The following is a 19,401-nucleotide window of genomic DNA, read 5'->3' on the forward strand; positions in this document are numbered from 1 at the left end:
ATGACTTTAGCAGAAATGGATGCCCCCACTTCTTTCTTTTTCAATCTAGAATATAAGGCGGCTCAACAAAAACAAATGCCATGTCTTAAACTCCCTGATGGGAGGATAACGTTTAAGAAGGAAGAAATGAGAACCCATGCTGTAAGTTTTTATTCAAGTCTTTATGCTGCTGAAAACTGTGAAAATGATGATACTATGGCACAGCTTTTTCGAGGTCTTCCTCAGTTGGACATTGACTCTAAAACTGTATTGGATGCTAATATTACATTTGAGGAAATTACTGCCGCTGTGGGACAACTTAATTCAGGACGATCTCCTGGAATAGATGGACTGCCAGCAGACTTTTATAAGAAGTTTTGGAACTGCATTGGATACGACTATTTTAATGTATTATGTGAGTCTATAAGAGATGGAGTTTTACCTGTCACCTGTCAATATGCTGTTTTATCATTATTGCCAAAAAAGGGGGATTTAGCTTTTTTAAATAACTGGCGCCCTGTGGCCCTTCTTACAACAGAATATAAAATCTTTTCAAAATGTTTGTCAAATAGACTTAAAAAATACCTGGGTTTGGTCATACACAAGGATCAATCATATTGTATTCCAAAGAGGTCTATTATGGACAATTTGTTTTTAGTAAGAGATATTGTGGACATTTGTAAGGGTTTGGATGTGATTGTCGGATTAATTGCCCTGGATCAAGAGAAGGCTTTTGATCGGGTTGATCACAATTATCTTTTTAGTTTATTGAAGGTTTTTGGTATTGGTGAATCATTTTTAAAGTTAATACAGTTATTATATAATGGTGCATCATGTATGGTTAAGGTAGGAGGTGCTTTGAGCTGTCCGATCCCTATTTCAAGGGGTATAAGACAAGGCTGTCCACTGTCGGGTCAATTATATAGTTTAGCAATTGAGCCACTACTTTTTAAACTTCGAGAAAGATTGACAGGTTTTAATGTGCCTGGTTTTTCTTTAGACTCAAAAATTTCTATGACCGCTTATGCCGATGATATTACAGTTTTTGTGAATCACACTGAAGACATAAAGTGTCTATCTGAGGTACTCTGTCTTTATGAGAAAGCTTCATCAGCTAAAGTGAACTGGGCTAAAAGTGAGGCGTTTTGGGCTGGTAAAAGGGAATTAGCGAGTCTCCCAAAGTTACCTGGAGATCTTAAGTGGGGCAGAGAGGGACTTAAATTGTTGGGGGTTTATTTGGGGTCAGATGACTATCAAAAGTTAAATTGGGAGGGTATTTTGGAGAAAGTGTGCAGCAAGTTGTCTAAATGGACATGGTTGCTACGTCAGTTGTCCTATAGGGGAAGGATTTTAGTGACCAATAATTTGGTTGCTTCTACCTTGTGGCATAAAGTAACTGTTTTACAGCCACCTGTTGGACTTATTGAGGACATTCAAAGAAAACTGGTGAATTTTTTTTGGTCTGGGCAACATTGGACTCGTGCTGCTGCTTTATATCTTCCTGTTCAAGAGGGAGGTCAAGGGTTGATAGACATCAGATCCAGAATTATGGCCTTCCGGTTACAAACAGCTCAGAGACTATTGTATCACACGGATGTAGCATGGCTAGAGACGGCTTCTGTTCTCCTTAGGCGAGTCAGGAGTATGGGATTGGACAAGCATCTGTTCTTAATGGAGCTCCAGGGTGAGGATCGTGTGAATCTTACACCTTTCTATAAGTCAGTTTTGGAAGCATGGAAGGTGTTCTCTATTTCACGTACAGCTGATACACATGCTGGATTATGGCTTTTTGAAGAGCCAATTTTTCTCAATGACTTTTTACCATCAAGACTTATGTCTGGTCCTAGTCTACGTGCAGTTTTAATTGCTGCTGGATGTACAAAGTTGGGACATATTTTGACACTAAGCCTGGAGGAGTTGAGTAAAAGGACTGGGGTGAAGTCTTTGCGGTTGCTGAAACAAGCTACTTCTGAAATATTTCATGCTTTGCATATAGATCATAAGACTTTGACAAATGATTCTGTAGCATTGGATCAATGGAGAAAGGGGGCTCCTTATATTTTTCCCTCTCTTGATGTCACTATTGCGGTGGGAGAATGGCAAGAGGATGAGAAGTGTCTTTTGTCGTTTAAAACCCCAGAGCTTGGAGTTTTTGAGGAAGTAGGAAAAAAAGCCCTTTATATTTCTTGTGTGAAGGCATCTAATGCTAACTTTTTGAGTGGACTTCCTTTAACAAAATGGACTGAGTTCTTTGGAACTGATTCTTCCCCTAGAGGATGCTGGCGGTCTTTATACAAACGCCCAATTGATAAAAGGACAGGTGATCTTCAGTGGAGGATTGTCCATGGGGCGATAGCCACAAACAGATACGTGGTGCACATTGATCCTTCTGTAGGGGTGGGTTGTCCCTTCTGTACAGATGCTGAAACAGTTTTTCATTTATTTGTACAGTGTTCTCGATTAAATGATTTGTTTTCATTTTTATCCCAATGGTTCATTGACATTGGTGAGGCCTTTTCTCTTGAATTGTTCATATATGGTCCAAGGTATACAGAAAAAAGGAAAAGTCAGTTGACTTTATTGAATTTTTTGTCTGGTACAGCAAAACTTGCTATTTGGAAATCTAGAAAAAATAAGTTGTCAGGACAGGGTTCTTTGGATGTGTTGATGATTTTCAAAGGTTTGGTGGCGGCTCGGCTTAGAATAGAGCACGCCTATTATAAAATGGTGAAATGTGTAGAGGTTTTCATGTGCATTTGGGGGATCAATGAGGTTCTCTGTACAGTAGATGCTGATGATAATTTGCTGCTTCCTTTTTAAAAAAAAGAAATAAGAATTTTATTGTTTTTATACAATAATATTTATTCTTTTGTGTAAGTCTGTAAAATTATTGTGAATATTTGAAATTGTTCTATTAAAGGAGTATTTAAATTCTAAAAAATTCTCTCGCTCGCTCTCTCTCTCTCTCTCTCTCTCTCTCTCTCTCTCTCTCTCTCTCTCTCTCTCTCTCTCTCTCTCTCTCTCTCTCTCTCTCAGCATGATGCAAATGTGTATGAATGGGATAATAAAGCACAAAGGGTTTTGAGTAAAAATTGCATCAGGGTGAGATTGTGAGAGGACAAAAGTGAGTGAAATGACTGTCAGGATGAATATTACTTAACACAGATTAGCATACATTAAATATGAAACACAGGAGAGGTTTGACACTACAGAGGGTTGAATTAGAAATAAAGCAAACAGGGATGGCAGTGAAAAAGAAAGAGCTGTGATAATGTGAACAGATGAAGATGATTATTTTCGCAAATGTGCATTCAGATAGAAACCAAGTATACACACACGGCAGCTAATAGGAGAGAAAAATCACTAAGAAAATCTCTTTAATGCCTCAATCGTTTCTCAGAGACAGCAATGAGATTCAATAGAATGCAAATGGAGACTAAAGTCAGCGGCTTCCTAAACATTTTTCTGTTAAAAAGTCACTGTTACTCTTAAAAATACTGGATTATTTTCAACAACCCAGCCTAGGTTAAATTACAACCCAGCATGCTGTGCTTGGCCCTTTTTGACCCAACGCTGGGTTGTAATTTAGCCTAGGCTGGGTTGTTGAAAATAATTTAACCCCATGGATGTCCCTTTTTGACCCAACGCTGTAGTCTCTGAGCTATTGTATCCACATTAACCTGTTACCCTTGCTTTTGCTCAAAGAAGCAGTCTGAAGATTAACCAGTTAATTTTATTGCTCAATTCTCTTTCTGAGTACTTTGGACAATCGCTTGCCGATCCCCAAATGCACTGCCTGCAGTTATGCCACTTCATCCCCCTAATGTTTAAATAATGAATGAAACTATTCAATTATTCTGGGAGCACGAAAGCAACCCAACAATTTAAATATATTTACAAGGCAAGATTAAAGAAAAAATCAAATACACAAAAAAATAATACAAAGAGATGTGGAAATGGACTTTTACATATTCCTTCATACCAGCATAACCTCTCTCTCTCTCCCTCTCTCTTTCTCTATCCATTTCTTTTCCATCAGCCGGTGGTTATTAATGACCCCTGCACCCCTCCGTGAGCACCCCATTTATAAAACTCACCCTTTTAATCTCTCCCAGTATGTGTTTCTCCCACACACTCCCTCAGTCTCCAAACACACTCATACATTCACTAGCTGACACCTTTATAGTGGATTGAGAATGCAGCGGGCAGTACTTACAGTTCAGACACACCAGCAGTTTTTACTCTTCCTTCAGTGTTTGCTTTATTTCTGCAGTCTAACCAAAGAGTATTTCAACTTCAAAAACCCTTTAAATCACATTTTCACATGCTGGAAAGGATATCTTTAAGCGCAGTTTTCATGGCATGGCATTAAAATTGTGGTAATTTGCTATTACCCAACACTGTCTTAAAAAATAATGTTTTCAAAGCTGCCTCCTCTACAATAAATAGCTTGTTTCATCTGGTTACATCTCTAACAGCAGTAAAACATGTCATTTGCTACAGCCAGCAGGTGGCGCTTTGACTGTAACTGACTATTGGCAAGTTAATGTATTCAGGGCATAACTCTTATCAAACATGTGAAGTTTGGGGCAGGTCGGACATTGAAAGCCTGAATTACAACAACTTCCTGTTTCATGACGAAAAATTATTTCTTATTTAAATTATTACTCTACCAGGCCGTCAGGGCAGCACTGATTCTTGACATTTTCAGTACATTTAAAAATTAAGGCAGACGGCGTGCTTACACAGATGGCCCTAGTATACCTTCAGCTTAAATTTCTAGGAGGAGTTTGTTAAAGTACAAATTAAAAAATGTACTTCCTGTGGGGTTTAGAACTTAGCTCCAAGAGACTTTTTGAAGGTCTGGGGGTGATAGATGATCCCACCAAATTTCGTAGCTGTACGTTTAACATAACAGGGATGCTGTTTCCTTGAATTTTTGTAGGTGGCACTGTAGAGCCATTTTACACGCCCAATTATGAAACCTATACCACATGTAAATTTTCACCACTTCTTGCGAACACATGTAAACGTTCATCTGAATATTTTAGCTAAAACACACTCAAGCCTTCTCAAATATGACGTAATGACGATAGAAAGCTTTAAAGGAGCATTTCACCCGTAGAAACATGAATCTTTATTGAAAGTGTGTCATATTTGTAGTCGAAATGTAACATACATTTCGAATTTGGTGCCTATTTGACCGAGAAAAGGGGTGTTTGTAGTCTCACCCCCTCAATAAAGATATTGGACTTCCTGCTTTCAATGATAAAAAAAGATGATTTTTACATCATTGGAAGAAGGAAGTGCAGCACTGAAATCCGTATTTCTCCTGTCTTAGCGGCAACTGAGGAAATGATGCACGGCCATTCAAAAACATGACTGGGGTTCTAACTATACAAAGCTTAATGCCAATGGGTGAAGTGTCCCTTTAAGGCCCACTGAGTCTGCAGATGTAGTCACACTGGGGCATACATTTTGGCCTTTACAGCCCAGCAAACATAAAAAGTTCCACCCCCAGCAAAACTCTCTTTATTAATTTTCAGCGTCTGTCTGGAAAAGTGCCATTCCTGTCATATATGCCCCCCCCCCCCGGACCAAATCCCTGGCACCACACGCATTATTTAATGTATATTTCATTTAGCATGCCTTTGCTCTGCAGCATATTGCCCAGCACTTTATTCATTTCCCGAGGGAAATGATGTTATACATCACCTCTCTGTTGGCTCCAAATCGCATACTAAGGCTACAGAAGCTTTTGCGCACCTCTGCATTCCCAGGAACTTCTGAACACCTGAGGGTCCAGTAGCCATCGGCCAATCACGGCCTGCAGGACAATGCTACCCATCCCTGAGCATGCTGAGTATGGCCAGATGGCAGATAAAGCAACAAATGCATCCGCTCAAAGAAACACACTGTACATCAATTTATGTGACACCTCTTGTGTTTGTAAACACAAACTAATACTATAAAGAAGGGATTGGTCTAGGGCTGCAACACTAATCGAATAGTCGATATTAGTCAATAACTGATCTGTGTTTTAGTCGAGTCCAGCTGAAGTCTAAGTCAAGACCACAGATCAAGTGTCGAGTCTGAGTCAAGACTGAGTCCACATCCAGCTTTATCTGGACTCAGACTCGACACTTGATCTCTGGTCTTGACCCGGACTCGGGTTGGACTTGACTACAACACTGGTATCAAATATTTGGTATGTGACTTCACTTGCTCACCGCTAGGGGTGTGTGATATGACGATATTTGATCGTGAACTATTAAAATGTCTCCACGTTCCACTTTTTCGGAAACATCGTTGTGTCGTGATTCATGCCTACATAAACAAGGGGCGCGCTACATGAAGGTGAGGTAAGGGCCGTGTATACCTTTTATCCGCTTTCAAAGTATACCGACCATGGCTAAGCGCGGATGGCCGTGTTCCGACACATATGCAATACAAATGATTTCTTATTCAAATTATTACTTTACCAAGCCATCAGGGCAGCACTGATTTGCAACATTTACAGTACATAAAAATATAGGAAGTGAAGAAAAGTAGCCGATCCACAATATTTATCCACCATTGCAAGCAAAGTTTAGAACAAACATCAAGAAAACAAATGAAAATGCTCCCCAGCTTTCAGTTATTATTGGAAGAATTGAAAATAAAAGAATAGAAAACGATAGTGTTTGTGTTTATTTCCTTTATGTTATTGTTTGTAGTGGAGTGTCCTGTCTCAATATTTTTTTTTGCACATGCGCTGTTGTACACATACTGTCCGTGCACTTCCCGTGCATATATTTGCTACCTTGTAGGACTGCATTTTAAATGGGGGCATTAGTGTGGCTGTATTAAAACTCAGTAATGGCAAAATAGTCTTTAAAAAATAACATGAAAAAGAGTCGTGATTTTGCCTAAACCAATCGTGATATGATATTTTTTCCATATCGCTTACCCCTACCCACCGCCATCTACTCCAAACCAAGACAAAGTCACTAATAAAAAAAATGAAATTAAACTTTTATTAATAAACATTGCGCTTTAGCCTCCTCCATCGTCCTGTCAATCATTGCGGTGCATCGCGTTGTCATGTAACTCCGACTGCTCTGTGCTGTGTGCTGTATAAACATGCAGCTCATGCTGTTACAAAAGAGCGGTGGTTAAGTGACTTCACAGACCAAACTATCGATAACGAAAGTTCATTATTAAATATAAACGACTATTATTGAATATTGATCACTACTATCGAATATCAATAAATTGTTTTCTTTTTTTGCAAGTGATGATTATATAGTCTTTATTTCCCTTATACGGTGAGGTTGTTACATGCTTCTGGAGGTTTTTCTATTATATACATTTTTTCATCCACCATTATGGTCATAAGCAGGTCTTACAGAGCAGTAACAGAAGTTGAAACTGTCCCGCAGTGCTCACTCCGAGACCAACAGCAATGCTAAATCACCTGCAAAGTACAGCATCTTTAGAGTCGCCGTCATGCTGGGTACACCCGGTGTGATATCAACAGCACTTCTGCCTGAAGTATTGAAAAGTGTTTATCTTAAACTTTTTACAGCCCGTTTCAACAATTCAGTTTTTTTTTTCAAATGATATTTTGAGTCCTTGTGATATTTGAAACCACATGCTTTCTTCTATACAATTTTAAAATTCAGAGGACTAAAAGTAAACCATTCCAGAGTTTCCTGAAAATATTGCTTTGCTGGCCCAACAGGTCAACTTCTGGCTATTCAAAAAACAAAGAAAAAGAATGATAACAGATAAAGAAATACATAGATAAGATCCAGATGTGTGTTCTCTGGTATGCAAGGTGATTTTGGGTATGGTACATCACAAGAGGAACAAAGCCAAACAGATGTTTGCTTTCCACTTAAGTTTGGCGACTGCGCTACATGCTAACAAACAACTAGCGCTGTGCAGGGCGGGTACCAACGCTTTTAGTCATTTCTGTTTTTCTCGTCTCCTTAAGTGGTACAATCTCTCTGTTTCTTCAGATAATGGGGTACAGTTAGAGCTTCACTAGAGAGAGTGAATTAAGAGCTTCATACTGGTTGTTAGCAATGCTAGCTGAAATAATGAAGGTTCTGTGTGTAATGATTCAGAGAAATCCTGCTGCTGACGCTTGATGTGGTATTTTGGGCCGTGTTTGCTTTCTCTGTGTATGTGCATTGGCGAGAATCTCTCAATGTTTGCGCCAGCATTGGTGAGCCAATGTCCCTGAACATCAGGCCACATTTATGAAATCTGAGTCGCTATAATGTGCACAAACCCCGGGTAAACTTTAATGGATTTTCTGCACGCTTATAAGCTGCCGAAGCAGAAAACAACATTAAGCCATTATAAATAGCATTTTAAATGAATAGTCGTTAAGGGAATATGAACGAATCGGCACCTTTGACGCTGAGCTCGGCGTAGTTGGAAACCCCAGATCCGCCGTCAGATCGTATGACGCAGCGATAGCGACTGGTGCTCCGCTGCGATGTGTCCATTACGCTGACGGTGGCCGAGAAACGCCGATGGTTCACAACTCGGGTCACCATGAGAGACGTGTCTTTTCCGTTCCATTGCTGAAAGATAGACAAACATTAAATATATGTTACCCTGGACAACAAGACCAGTCATACGTCGAATGGGTATATTTGTAGCAATAGCCTACAAAAAATTGGGGAGGATTGTTAAAGCATGTGGAAAAATTATAGGTAAGCAACAGGTAGATCTGTACCAACTATATCTAACTAGATTGGTACAGAAGGCAGATAAGGTGAGCATGGACATATCCCATCCACTTTTCGTGGAACTCAAGCTGCTTCCTTCCGGTCGCAGATATAGATACCCCAATGTTAGAACTAACCGAGCAAAACACTCATTTATTCCTATGGCAATAACCCAATTAAATAAGGTGTAGGGGGCTGTACGATGAATTTTTTAATGCTTATTTTATATATATATGACCCTGTGCAATATACTTTTTTTATTTTTTATTGTACTTATTTATTGATGGGTTGGATAAATAGCCCTGTAGATGTCTGTTTAAATGTTTGGTTGTGGATTATGTGTCGTCATGCCTGTACTGTACAACAAATTGCCCTTCGGGGACATTAAAGTTTTCTAACATCTAACATAGCCAAGAATACATTGTATGAGTTAAAATTATGGATTTTTATGCCAAAAATCATTAGGATATTAAGTAAAGATCATTTTCCATGAAGATATTTTGTACATTTCCTACACACATTATTTTGTATTTTATTTGTGTCCATCTCTGACTGGATGCAGTTACCGAAACACAATAAATATGGAGGAAAGTTAGTGCCACATTAAGACAGATATACACCGCTATCACTTAAGCCATACAAAACACTTTTTTAGGGCTTTTGCACAGAATTTTTTTTCTCTATCTTCATGTCTCAAAGCTATGTAACAGGACAAATAGATGCTTCAAGTTTTAGCCAAAGGAAAAACACATTTTCATCCAAGACTTTGCAAAAACTGGCTTAGAAATTTTGCTGACAAAGTTGTTACGTTTCGACAAGTCATTCTTCTTGGGATTGAGGGTCAGGACCCTAAAATGCTAATGGTGTGCAAATGATAGACAAACACACTGCGTGACTTACCTGAAGCCAGAGTTTGTCATGCTGTGACCATTTGCCTCCAGCAATACACTGGAAGGTGGCATTCTGCCCCACGTTTACCTCCACATTCTGCAGTCGCAAAAAATGTGGTGTCTTGCCTAGCAAACAAAACAAAAGTATATGTAAAACACATTGTGTCACTAAACAAATTGCTGAAATTACAACATTAGATTGTAAAACAGTACTTAGCCACTTAAGCCATAATTAAAACTGCATTAATCTTATTGCACTGCATAGCAAAATAACAAAGCAAAAGTATCATATGTAAATGGATAATGCTATCAAATAAATTCTGTCATCATTTATTCACTGAGGCTGCGCCCGAAACAGCCTACTTCTATAATATATAGTAGGTGAAAAGCAGTAGGCGAGGCCGAATGTGTCCTATCTATATTTTTTTTCTCTGCGTATAAACCTCTTGAAAAGCACCCCCATTCTGGCCCGAAACCATGAAAATACCTACTTTCACTAAAAGGGCTGTTTTTACTAAACCATTTATAGTATTAGCATAACTGTGGTATTATTAGATAGAAGACACATTGAGCTTCGTTTTCCATGTTTCAAAATTATTTTAAGATAAAAATTTAAAAAGTTAGAGAGGCTGAAGTACATTGTAATAAAAAAAATTTTGCATAACATCTTTTTTAACACTAAAAATCTTAATGATAAATATATGTGTGAAACCTAGAAATGCAATGAGGCCAAAGCCACAAGTCTAAAGAAGTTATATTTCACGTTTGAAGTCAATAGACCCAAAAATGAGGTTCTTGCAAGAGTTTTTGTAAGACTAGTGCCTTTTCTAAGTGCCAGTCAGCCACAAAATAAAAGTCTTTTGTTTACATGCATACACGTTCGTTCTTTTTATTCTTTATCCTTATATAAGCGTATAAAATGCCGTATCCACACCAGAAAATAAAGCTTCACACAAAGATTGTTGAATTCGTGTTCTAATTGGCTACACGTTCTGTCTATCAATATTTTCCATGAAGTCATTGGAGGAACGCGCGAGTCAGATGACGTCACGATATTTGACAGCGCTGTTTGGATGTTATGTATTATACTCCCGCCTACTTGTACAATCAAGTTTGAGCGCTGGTTTTGAACGCGAGTGTGATCTCATATACAAGTGTTACGATGTAAATAGTCCTCAGATTGTATATTATAATCTATTACAAGACGTGCATCTGAAATCTGATGTAAACAATGGAAAATATATCCATATTTCACGGATTATACGCATTTGTGGACAAAAATGGTCATTGGATGTACTTTGTTGGAGAGTTTTTATGGGTTATTCACACATCTGAAACAGACTGGATTCGATTTGCGTTCCTTATACCAGCACAAAGGTAAGGAGTCAGTTTATATTTCTGTAATAAAATACTATATTTATGATGCTAGAGCAATTTAATCTCAAAACGGACACCATACACTGATGCTAAACCCTTAGACCTTTTAAACGATGTATAGTAGTGTTATTATTATTGTTGTTTGTACACAGTAGGCTATGTAAGGGATAATGTAGAGGCAGCCGGTAGTTATCGGGAAATAAGCCCCGACAGTGTGATCTGGACCGGACGCGAAGCGGAGGGTCTTGTATCACACTGAAGGGGCTTATTTCCCAATAACTACCGGCTGCCTCTACATTATCCCGCTTATTACACGGCTACTTGCCACATAAGAAAAAAAACTGGACATGAATATGAATTTTAAACATTTTATTGGCATATTTGTTTTAAATTAACATTTTTATCCTTCCGCGAAACTTTGCACAGATGCATAAAATGATCGTAATACCTTATTATAAGATCCTCTGCTTCATACTTGTCTGTCTCCATTTTTCTCTTTTAGCCAGTCTTTGAGAAGTTTTAATCCCCATTCTGTATTTTTGTGTGTGTTGGCTTCGTAGCTGTCATGCTCTATTTTGTCAAGTTCAGTCTCAGTAAGCTGTCTGTGTCTTGTCGTGGTTGTCCAGTGTTTGTCACAAGATGGCGCCAAACTGATAAAGATCTTATTGATCTTTATTGGGGCGGAGCGATTTTACTCGTGCAAGTAGTCCGGCTATGCGTTATTAATTTGGAGCGGTTATTATTTGAAAAGAACGAACCTGCAAATGTCTTAACTGACCAATCAGAATCAAGCATTCCAGAGAGCCGTGTAATAAATATATATATTGTTAGCAGCATTAAAAAAACTGACGTCTTTCCGTCGGCGAGCTAGTGCACGTCGAGAGGTTAAATATGGGTATTTTTCTTTAAAAATACATTTTTTTAGCAAAAAGTTGAAATAATTGCATTTTTGTGAAGGAATATTGTTAGAGATCAGATTCAGAATGATTATCAAAAAATACACATTAGTAAATAACTTTTAAAATTTAAATAACTATTTTACCTTCAGTTTCTTAAAAAATTGGGTAAGTGCACTTATCGAGTGGATAATCGCGGCATTACAGAAAATAGCCATTCGCTAGGTGGCGCTATGGCAAAATTGTGCATGCAACCTCATGTCATGACTGTGTTACATCTAGCTAGTTTCATGACTATACACTTTAGTTAAGCGAAGAAACAGTTGTACGACCATAGGGCTTGCTTGATATCAAAGGTTTTGTTCAATTTCAAAAATTTGTGTGGCCTCAGACTCTAATCATACATCAGCGTATCAAATCTGGTGAACAAAATTACATTTCATTGCGGAGTTATAACCATTTATGTGTAAAAACCACAAAAAAAACGTTTTTTTGCTATTTTCGGCCATTTCTGAAGAAAATTTTAATATAACGCCAATAGAGTTTTTTGTTCAGAAGGTAATGTAATGTTCTTCCTATGGTGTTTTCAAGTCGATCGGAATAATGCTTGCAGAGATGTTTTGCTGCGCAGGGCTAACCGTAAGGCGAATTCTGGAATGTTTGGTATTGTTGCACTCGGCAACTATTCAGGACTTCAAGGAAACAAGTCCCGTGAAAATATGTCGAATGCAGCCAAAGTAAGTTATACACGTGTAAAACATTCGTCTTACCACTAGGTGGCGCTGCAATGAAACTGGGCATGCCCCCTCAGTTCCTGACTGGCATCACAAGTACCAAGTGTCGTTTCAATAGGCTTAAGTTTGGCGAAGATACAGCCTTAAATCCATTTTTTTGCGCTCTACGTAAAATTTGTGGTTTACGGAAACGGATTGACGAATCAACACGAATTCCTATAACTTTTTGTCTTGAGTGTCTGTAGATGCTACATACTGATTTTTGTGGCAATCGGGCAACAGCTCTAGGATGAGTTCGCAAAAGTAGGTTTTACAAATAATTCAAAATGGCGGAAACATTTTCATGACGGAAAATGACGCCATAGGGTCCAAAGTTAGAAAGATTTATCGTCCAATGCAAAGAATAAAAATGCCAAATATTGCCCATATTTCAGCAATATATCATCTACCGCAATACATCAGTATATCCCTAGTTATATGCGTGTTTCAAATGACACACGAAAAACCAATTAGATTTGAAGTTATCACTCGGATTCGGCAGGCTCTCAGTGGACCTGCATGTTTGCTGTTCTTTTCTCTTCCATCTTTGTCCAACTCTTGATCCACATGAAGTGGTTTTCACAGTAGCTGACAGACTGAACTCCTGCAGTGTAGTCACAAATGTGAAAGCAAGCAGTCACATTGTGTGTGTGTGCAGACTTACGGCAAGGGTGGGCCAAAACATGGATCTCATCTACCGCAATGAACCCAGGATGTCCCTGGACAGAAACTGCCTCAAAAATCACCTGAAACAAAGCAAGAGAAGAATCCAAAGTCAGGTCAGTTCTAAAAGCATATTATTGTAACCTTCAAGATTTAGTGAAAGATTCAGATTTGTAAAGTCAACAGGAGAAATCCTTGCAAGATTTTATAAATAAAAGAAGTTTGCCTAGCCGGGTTATCTGCACATTGTCACCCCAAAAATAACTATATTAATGCTACACTTAAAAGGCAATGACTGTCATTGCATTTAAAAGAAAATATCAATCCAAGACTAATTTATTTTAAAGGACATCAGCTCAAGCACATTTAGTTTGAATACTGGTCAACAGCAGATTTGTGTGTTAGATGCTCTCTCATTTGTAAGTCATGTTGGATAAAAGCATTCACCAAATGAATAAGTGTAAATGTAAATCACTCTCTCTGTCTCGCCGGTCTCTTTGCTGTCTGCATCCACATCAAATTTTTACCACACAAACATTTGTGGTTATTGCAGACCACTGAGATGTGCAAATGATATGCGATATTTTGATAATTTTGGCATCCATACTTTGAAGGAAAAATTCAAATTCAAAAATTTTGAAGGATAAAAATTTATCTTTTTTGATACTATGCAAGAAATTTCACATACACAAACCCCTCTCCCCCTTTTACTTTATGGGGCTGGCACAGCTTACATGCCATGTGGCACAGACGTGTGTGGTCTGATCGGTGGTCTCTCGCTCTCTCTTTCTCTCTCTCTTAGAGCCACACACCAACACCTGTGCAAAGGATGAACTTTACTTCCCCAAAAGAGCCCAGAAATGAGTCAAGATGCAGGACTGACACCTACTCTCCTAATCTCAGTTCCAACCATATTTTCGCTACAAGAGGGTAAAACTTTGTTCAGAATTTTTTTTGATCAGTGGTACCCAAACTCGGACCTGAAAGCAACACTGGCCCTCCAGTACTGAGTTTGGATGCCCCTGTAAATAATGACAGAAATTATAATTAAATTATACTATACTATACTATATTATACTAAACTATACTACACTATATTATCTCTTTAATTCTGCCTACAAAGCTATTGTACAGGTATGGCTTCGTAAGACTTGAAGAATAGCACAATTGATACAAAGTGCTTTAATGATTCTTATATGTTTGATGCATTTGACAGGCCGTGGTCACTATACGCTTTCATTTCAGAGAAAACAGCAGTCTAAACATTCTGTAAAGCATTTTGGGATTGGTTGGTAATGACACAGGTTGAGTAAACGATGACAGAATTTTCATTTCTGTGTGCATTTTCTTTAACATGGTCATTTAATCAGCCAAGCCCCAGCTCAAGGGCACTGCTGTATTCATAATTCATTCACATCATCATGACCGACTCAAATGATCACACTGTCATTGCACATTCAAAAAGGACCACTTTTAAAATGTACCATCACAAGTTCAAAAAGAGACTTCATTTGCCTTTTTTGCATATCATAAGTCTGTACCCTTTAAACGCTGTCACATTGAAAGCGGCACCCTACGTTTTCAAATGTGCCACTGCAGGAAACAAGTCAATTAACCTAGAGATTCATTTTGGCAAAATTGGCCACTTATCCGGCAAATTCGTTGCTCTAATCAAACTCCCAGTGGGTTATATTTTTTCTGTATATTTTATGATGCCGGGGACAGATAGTTTGGCAGATATTAGTCCTTGATATTTAATAGCCAATTTATTATGTTCAACACAGCAAGAGAAGTGAACGTTTTTAAAAACTTCAAATGGCTTCCTGTGATAATAAACGAGAAACTAGCAGACAGAAAATGAGCAAAGACAGTCATCTCTGAGAAAAATTGGATGCGGTAGGAAAAATGCTGGGTTATTTTCCACCCAACGTTGGGTCAAAAAAGGACAAACCCAGCCATTGGGTTATATTAACAGAGAAAATCTTTATCTAACACAACAATGGGTTATGGGTAGGGATGCATAATGATTAATCGTGATTAATCTATAGCAGAATAAAAGTTTTGGTTTACATTATATATGCGTGTGAACTGTATAATAATTATTTATATTTATAAATATGCACACATGCATGTATAATTTAAAGAAAAAAAATATATATTTATATATTAAGTATTTATATTTATATATGATATAAATTATACATAAATATACAAATGTATATACACATGTAAACATTTCTTAAATATATACATGCATGTGTGTGCATTTATCTATACAAAGTTATTATACACAGTTCACACACATATGATGAAAACAAAAACTTTTATTCTGCTATAGATTAATCACGATTAATCGTAATGCATCCCTAGTTAGGGGCGTGTACACCCGCCTGCGGCCGGAATATGTTTTCAATTGTTGCTAATGGAGGCGCCACACTTTTCCAAAACACCCGCAGTTGGCTTGAAAAAATTCAACTTTTGGATGAAACGCTCAGCTCGTCAATGTCACTTTTAACTCAGCCGTCCAATCACAGTGAAGGAGGGGTGGGGCAAAAAACACAACAACCAGAAGAAAACAGAAGTATCACAGCAACCAAAGCAGAAACGCTGGAAGGGGCCAACATTTGGCATCCGCCTGTTGTTTTCATCCATGTTTTGGTGTATACGCCCCTTAAAAAACTTAAAAAATTACAACCCAAACGCCTTATCCCCTTTAGACTCAATGCTGGGTTGAAAATAACATTTTTGAGCAAGCACACATGTTGAAAACCCATCAGGTCATATCTCACCTTAAAATCAGAAATAAGAAAAGTTTGCTGAATTTTTAAACAGAAGTCTATTTTTAGGGCCATTACATTGTTTTCCATTGGGGGATTATTTGTATTACATCCCAACTAATGATAACAATAATGAATAGTCTGATAAAAAGAAGTGAAACATATGGACCCATTACAGTAATGACAATTTAGGGTGAAAAATAAATGCTTAAGTATAAAATATCAAAACAACAAAAATTAGGCATTCTTATTGTGATAAAAGCAACTGCTTAATGTAAATATCTCTTATTTTAAATAATATCACTGCATTATTATTAACAAATTCATTTTAGGTATTAAATTTGACATGTTTTTCAAGATTCCCCCAGATGCAGACATATAAAGTCAAACACACATGTGCACATCCGCTTTGAAATTGCCTGCTGGTCAAACAGATGCCCAAAGCAAATATTGGCTTTAGCAAATATTAGACTGCTGCTTGCAGAGAGGATCCCAGTATTCCCGGCACAGGCTAAATATTTGTTTTCCTCATTAGTTAATTCAATTACACGGCTAATCTTATGAGTGTATTTTACTGCGCAGATTGACCCGTGAATCTATAGACAGACCGAGCGGCAGAGTAAGTGTGAGTGAGAGCCTGGGCACAAAGAGGTAATGACTTTAAAAAAAAAAAAATGAGAAAAAGAGAGAGTGAGCATGAACGATAATAAGCAAAAAGATGGATCTAAAATTAGCGGCTAAAAGCGTATTCACCAAAGCCATTTGTAGGTGAGATTAGGCAACAGTGATTGCGATGATAATTGAAGCCGAGAGCAATCCACTGCCCCACTCTGAGACTCAATTGGTGCCATCACCCGAAATACACGACAGAAAATAAACTAGTTTAGTCCATTTCTGTGGCCAACGGACCAAAATTGGCTGTACAATACATTTTGCTGCCTCCCATGGATGTTCACCTGGCTAAAACAACCGTAGTTGGTTTATGCTGGTCTGGTTGTGGTCTAGAACTGGTTTAGATGGTGGATATTAAATCTTAAGCACTTTAATTTTTATTAATTTAGCTTTTCTGAATATCTTATTATTGATTTTTTTATCTAATGCATTAAATGCAAGGATTTTTGTCAGGTTATGCAGGTAAAGAACCCAAGCGCAGGCAGCTCTCAACAAAATGAGTTTTAATAAATAACATAAAGCCCTCGAGGGAGCAAACAAGACAAAACTTAACATGACAAACATAACCAAAGTACTGAAGACACTGAAGACAATGAACGAGCACAAGGCTGAAAACACTAGGAGATTAAATAAAGAAACTAATCAAGGTAAACAGGTAAGAGGAGTAACTAATAATGACTCATTAATTAGATAACAAGGGGGCAGGGCCACACTCAAAACTGGGAAACACATGGCACACACAACTGAGGTCAATCTAGATCTCCCACAAGACATCATAACACAGGGAGCAATGCCACGATCCTGTCACAATAAACAAGACACAAAAATACATGAAAGCTGCCAGGATCGTGACATTACCCCCCTCTTAATGAACGCCTCCTGGCGTTCCCCAGGAAACACAATAAAAAAGTCACATACATGAACAAAATTAAAAGCAACAGGGAAAGTCCAAAAAGTCAGGGAACTAGACATAGCTTGCAACGGAGTCCCAAGACAAGAAGGGAACTGACGATTTCCCACAAACAGTTGGACTCCAAATATGAAGCATGACCTGGAACTCGCGGACTTCGGACACATCCCACTGCTCTGACATGGAACACTTTAGAGAGTCTCTGATCCAGGACATACTCTTGAAGGTCTCTGACCAAAAATCTCAGGAGGCTCTCCGTCCGGCAACGAACCTTCGAGGTTCACCGACCGAGCACACACCCTCGTGGCTCCCCGAGCGCGCACAAACTCTTGTGCCTCTCCAGACAGGAGCACACCCTCGTGACTCTTCGACTCAGGACATCCTCTCAAGGCTCACCGTGCAGGAACACCCTCTTGAGGCTCTTCGGCACAGAATTCCCACTCGAGCTACTCCGACCAGTAACTCCCTCTTGAGACACACAGACCAGGAACACAAGACTCAGGCCAGGAACAGGCCGACGAGGACATAGACGCTTGACAGGAACCAAAACAGAGCTGCCCGCTGGGTTCATGAATGGCTCGTTCATTCTGTCAGGTTATGCAGGTAAAGAACCCAAGCGCAGGCAGCTCTCAACAAAATGAGTTTTAATAAATAACATAAAGCCCTCGAGGGAGCAAACAAGACAAAACTTAACATGACAAACATAACCAAAGTACTGAAGACAATGAACGAGCACAAGGCTGAAAACACTAGGAGATTAAATAAAGAAACTAATCAAGGTAAACAGGTAAGAGGAGTAACTAATAATGACTCATTAATTAGATAACAAGGGGGCAGGGCCACACTCAAAACTGGGAAACACATGGCACACACAACTGAGGTCAATCTAGATCTCCCACAAGACATCATAACACAGGGAGCAATGCCACGATCCTGTCACAATAAACAAGACACAAAAATACATGAAAGCTGCCAGGATCGTGACAGATTTTACTGCATTTGCATACATTACATTGACATTTTATTCAAAGCGACATTTAAAGTATACATTTTATAAGTATTTTTATTTCTTAGGACCAAATCCATGACCGTTGATCTTAATGCTCCACCAATTGAGCCATAGGAACCTTTTAAAGTTTTCAAATGCTTTTTTTCATGGCACTATTTGTTTCTCTTGGGATCGAACCCAACATATTGGACCTTGCTAGTGCCATTTTGAACTTCAGAAACATCTCAGAGTCATCAACTACGTACACTCATAGTGTACTTACAGGTGGGATTAAAACTTTTCTTACCTGGTAGGAGTTTGGCCAAAAGGTGCTGATGGCCAGTTCGGCTTTCACCCAACCTTCGGTGACCGGGGCCGAGGCGTTCCAGATGGGGTTCCCCTGCGGCCCTCCGTCCACCTTAATGTAGACGTTGAGGGTTCCTGGACTAGTCCCATCGCGGCTGGACAGGGAGTAGTGGAAATCAATGCAGTGGGTGTCATTTTCTTTTAGCGTGGGGAGGAGCAGGTGCGCCTTCTGACCTGATGCTCGACCAGATGCGTTCACAATCATAAAAGAACCTGCGGGACAAAGGTGAACAGAAACTTTACAATACTATACAGTACAGAAAGAGCCGATTAGAATTAGTAAAAAAGACGCAATAGTTAATTACTTTATTACTTTACAGCGGAGGTCTCCAATGTTTTTGTGAGCAAGGGCTACCACAATGGATAAAACAATCGGGAGGGCTAGTT

The 19,401-nt window shown here is 38.7% G+C and overlaps 1 protein-coding gene across 10 annotated transcripts in view; it reads right to left on the reverse strand.

Annotated features, from left to right (window-relative positions):
• Positions 1-19,401, reverse strand: part of ptprt (protein tyrosine phosphatase receptor type T) — a 320,643-nt gene that overhangs the window by 197,715 nt on the left and 103,527 nt on the right. For all 10 annotated transcript variants that reach the window (XM_065279615.1, XM_065279610.1, XM_065279609.1 and 7 more), the window contains exons 3-6: positions 18,956-19,227; positions 13,303-13,384; positions 9,603-9,718; positions 8,381-8,555 (exon numbers count right to left, since the gene is read on the reverse strand). In XM_065279615.1, the coding sequence (XP_065135687.1) occupies positions 8,381-8,555; positions 9,603-9,718; positions 13,303-13,384; positions 18,956-19,227 (645 nt within the window). The remainder of the gene's footprint in view (positions 1-8,380; positions 8,556-9,602; positions 9,719-13,302; positions 13,385-18,955; positions 19,228-19,401) is intronic.

The sequence above is a fragment of the Paramisgurnus dabryanus genome, chromosome 7 (genome assembly GCF_030506205.2).
Source record: "Paramisgurnus dabryanus chromosome 7, PD_genome_1.1, whole genome shotgun sequence".
Lineage (NCBI taxonomy): Eukaryota > Metazoa > Chordata > Actinopteri > Cypriniformes > Cobitidae > Paramisgurnus > Paramisgurnus dabryanus.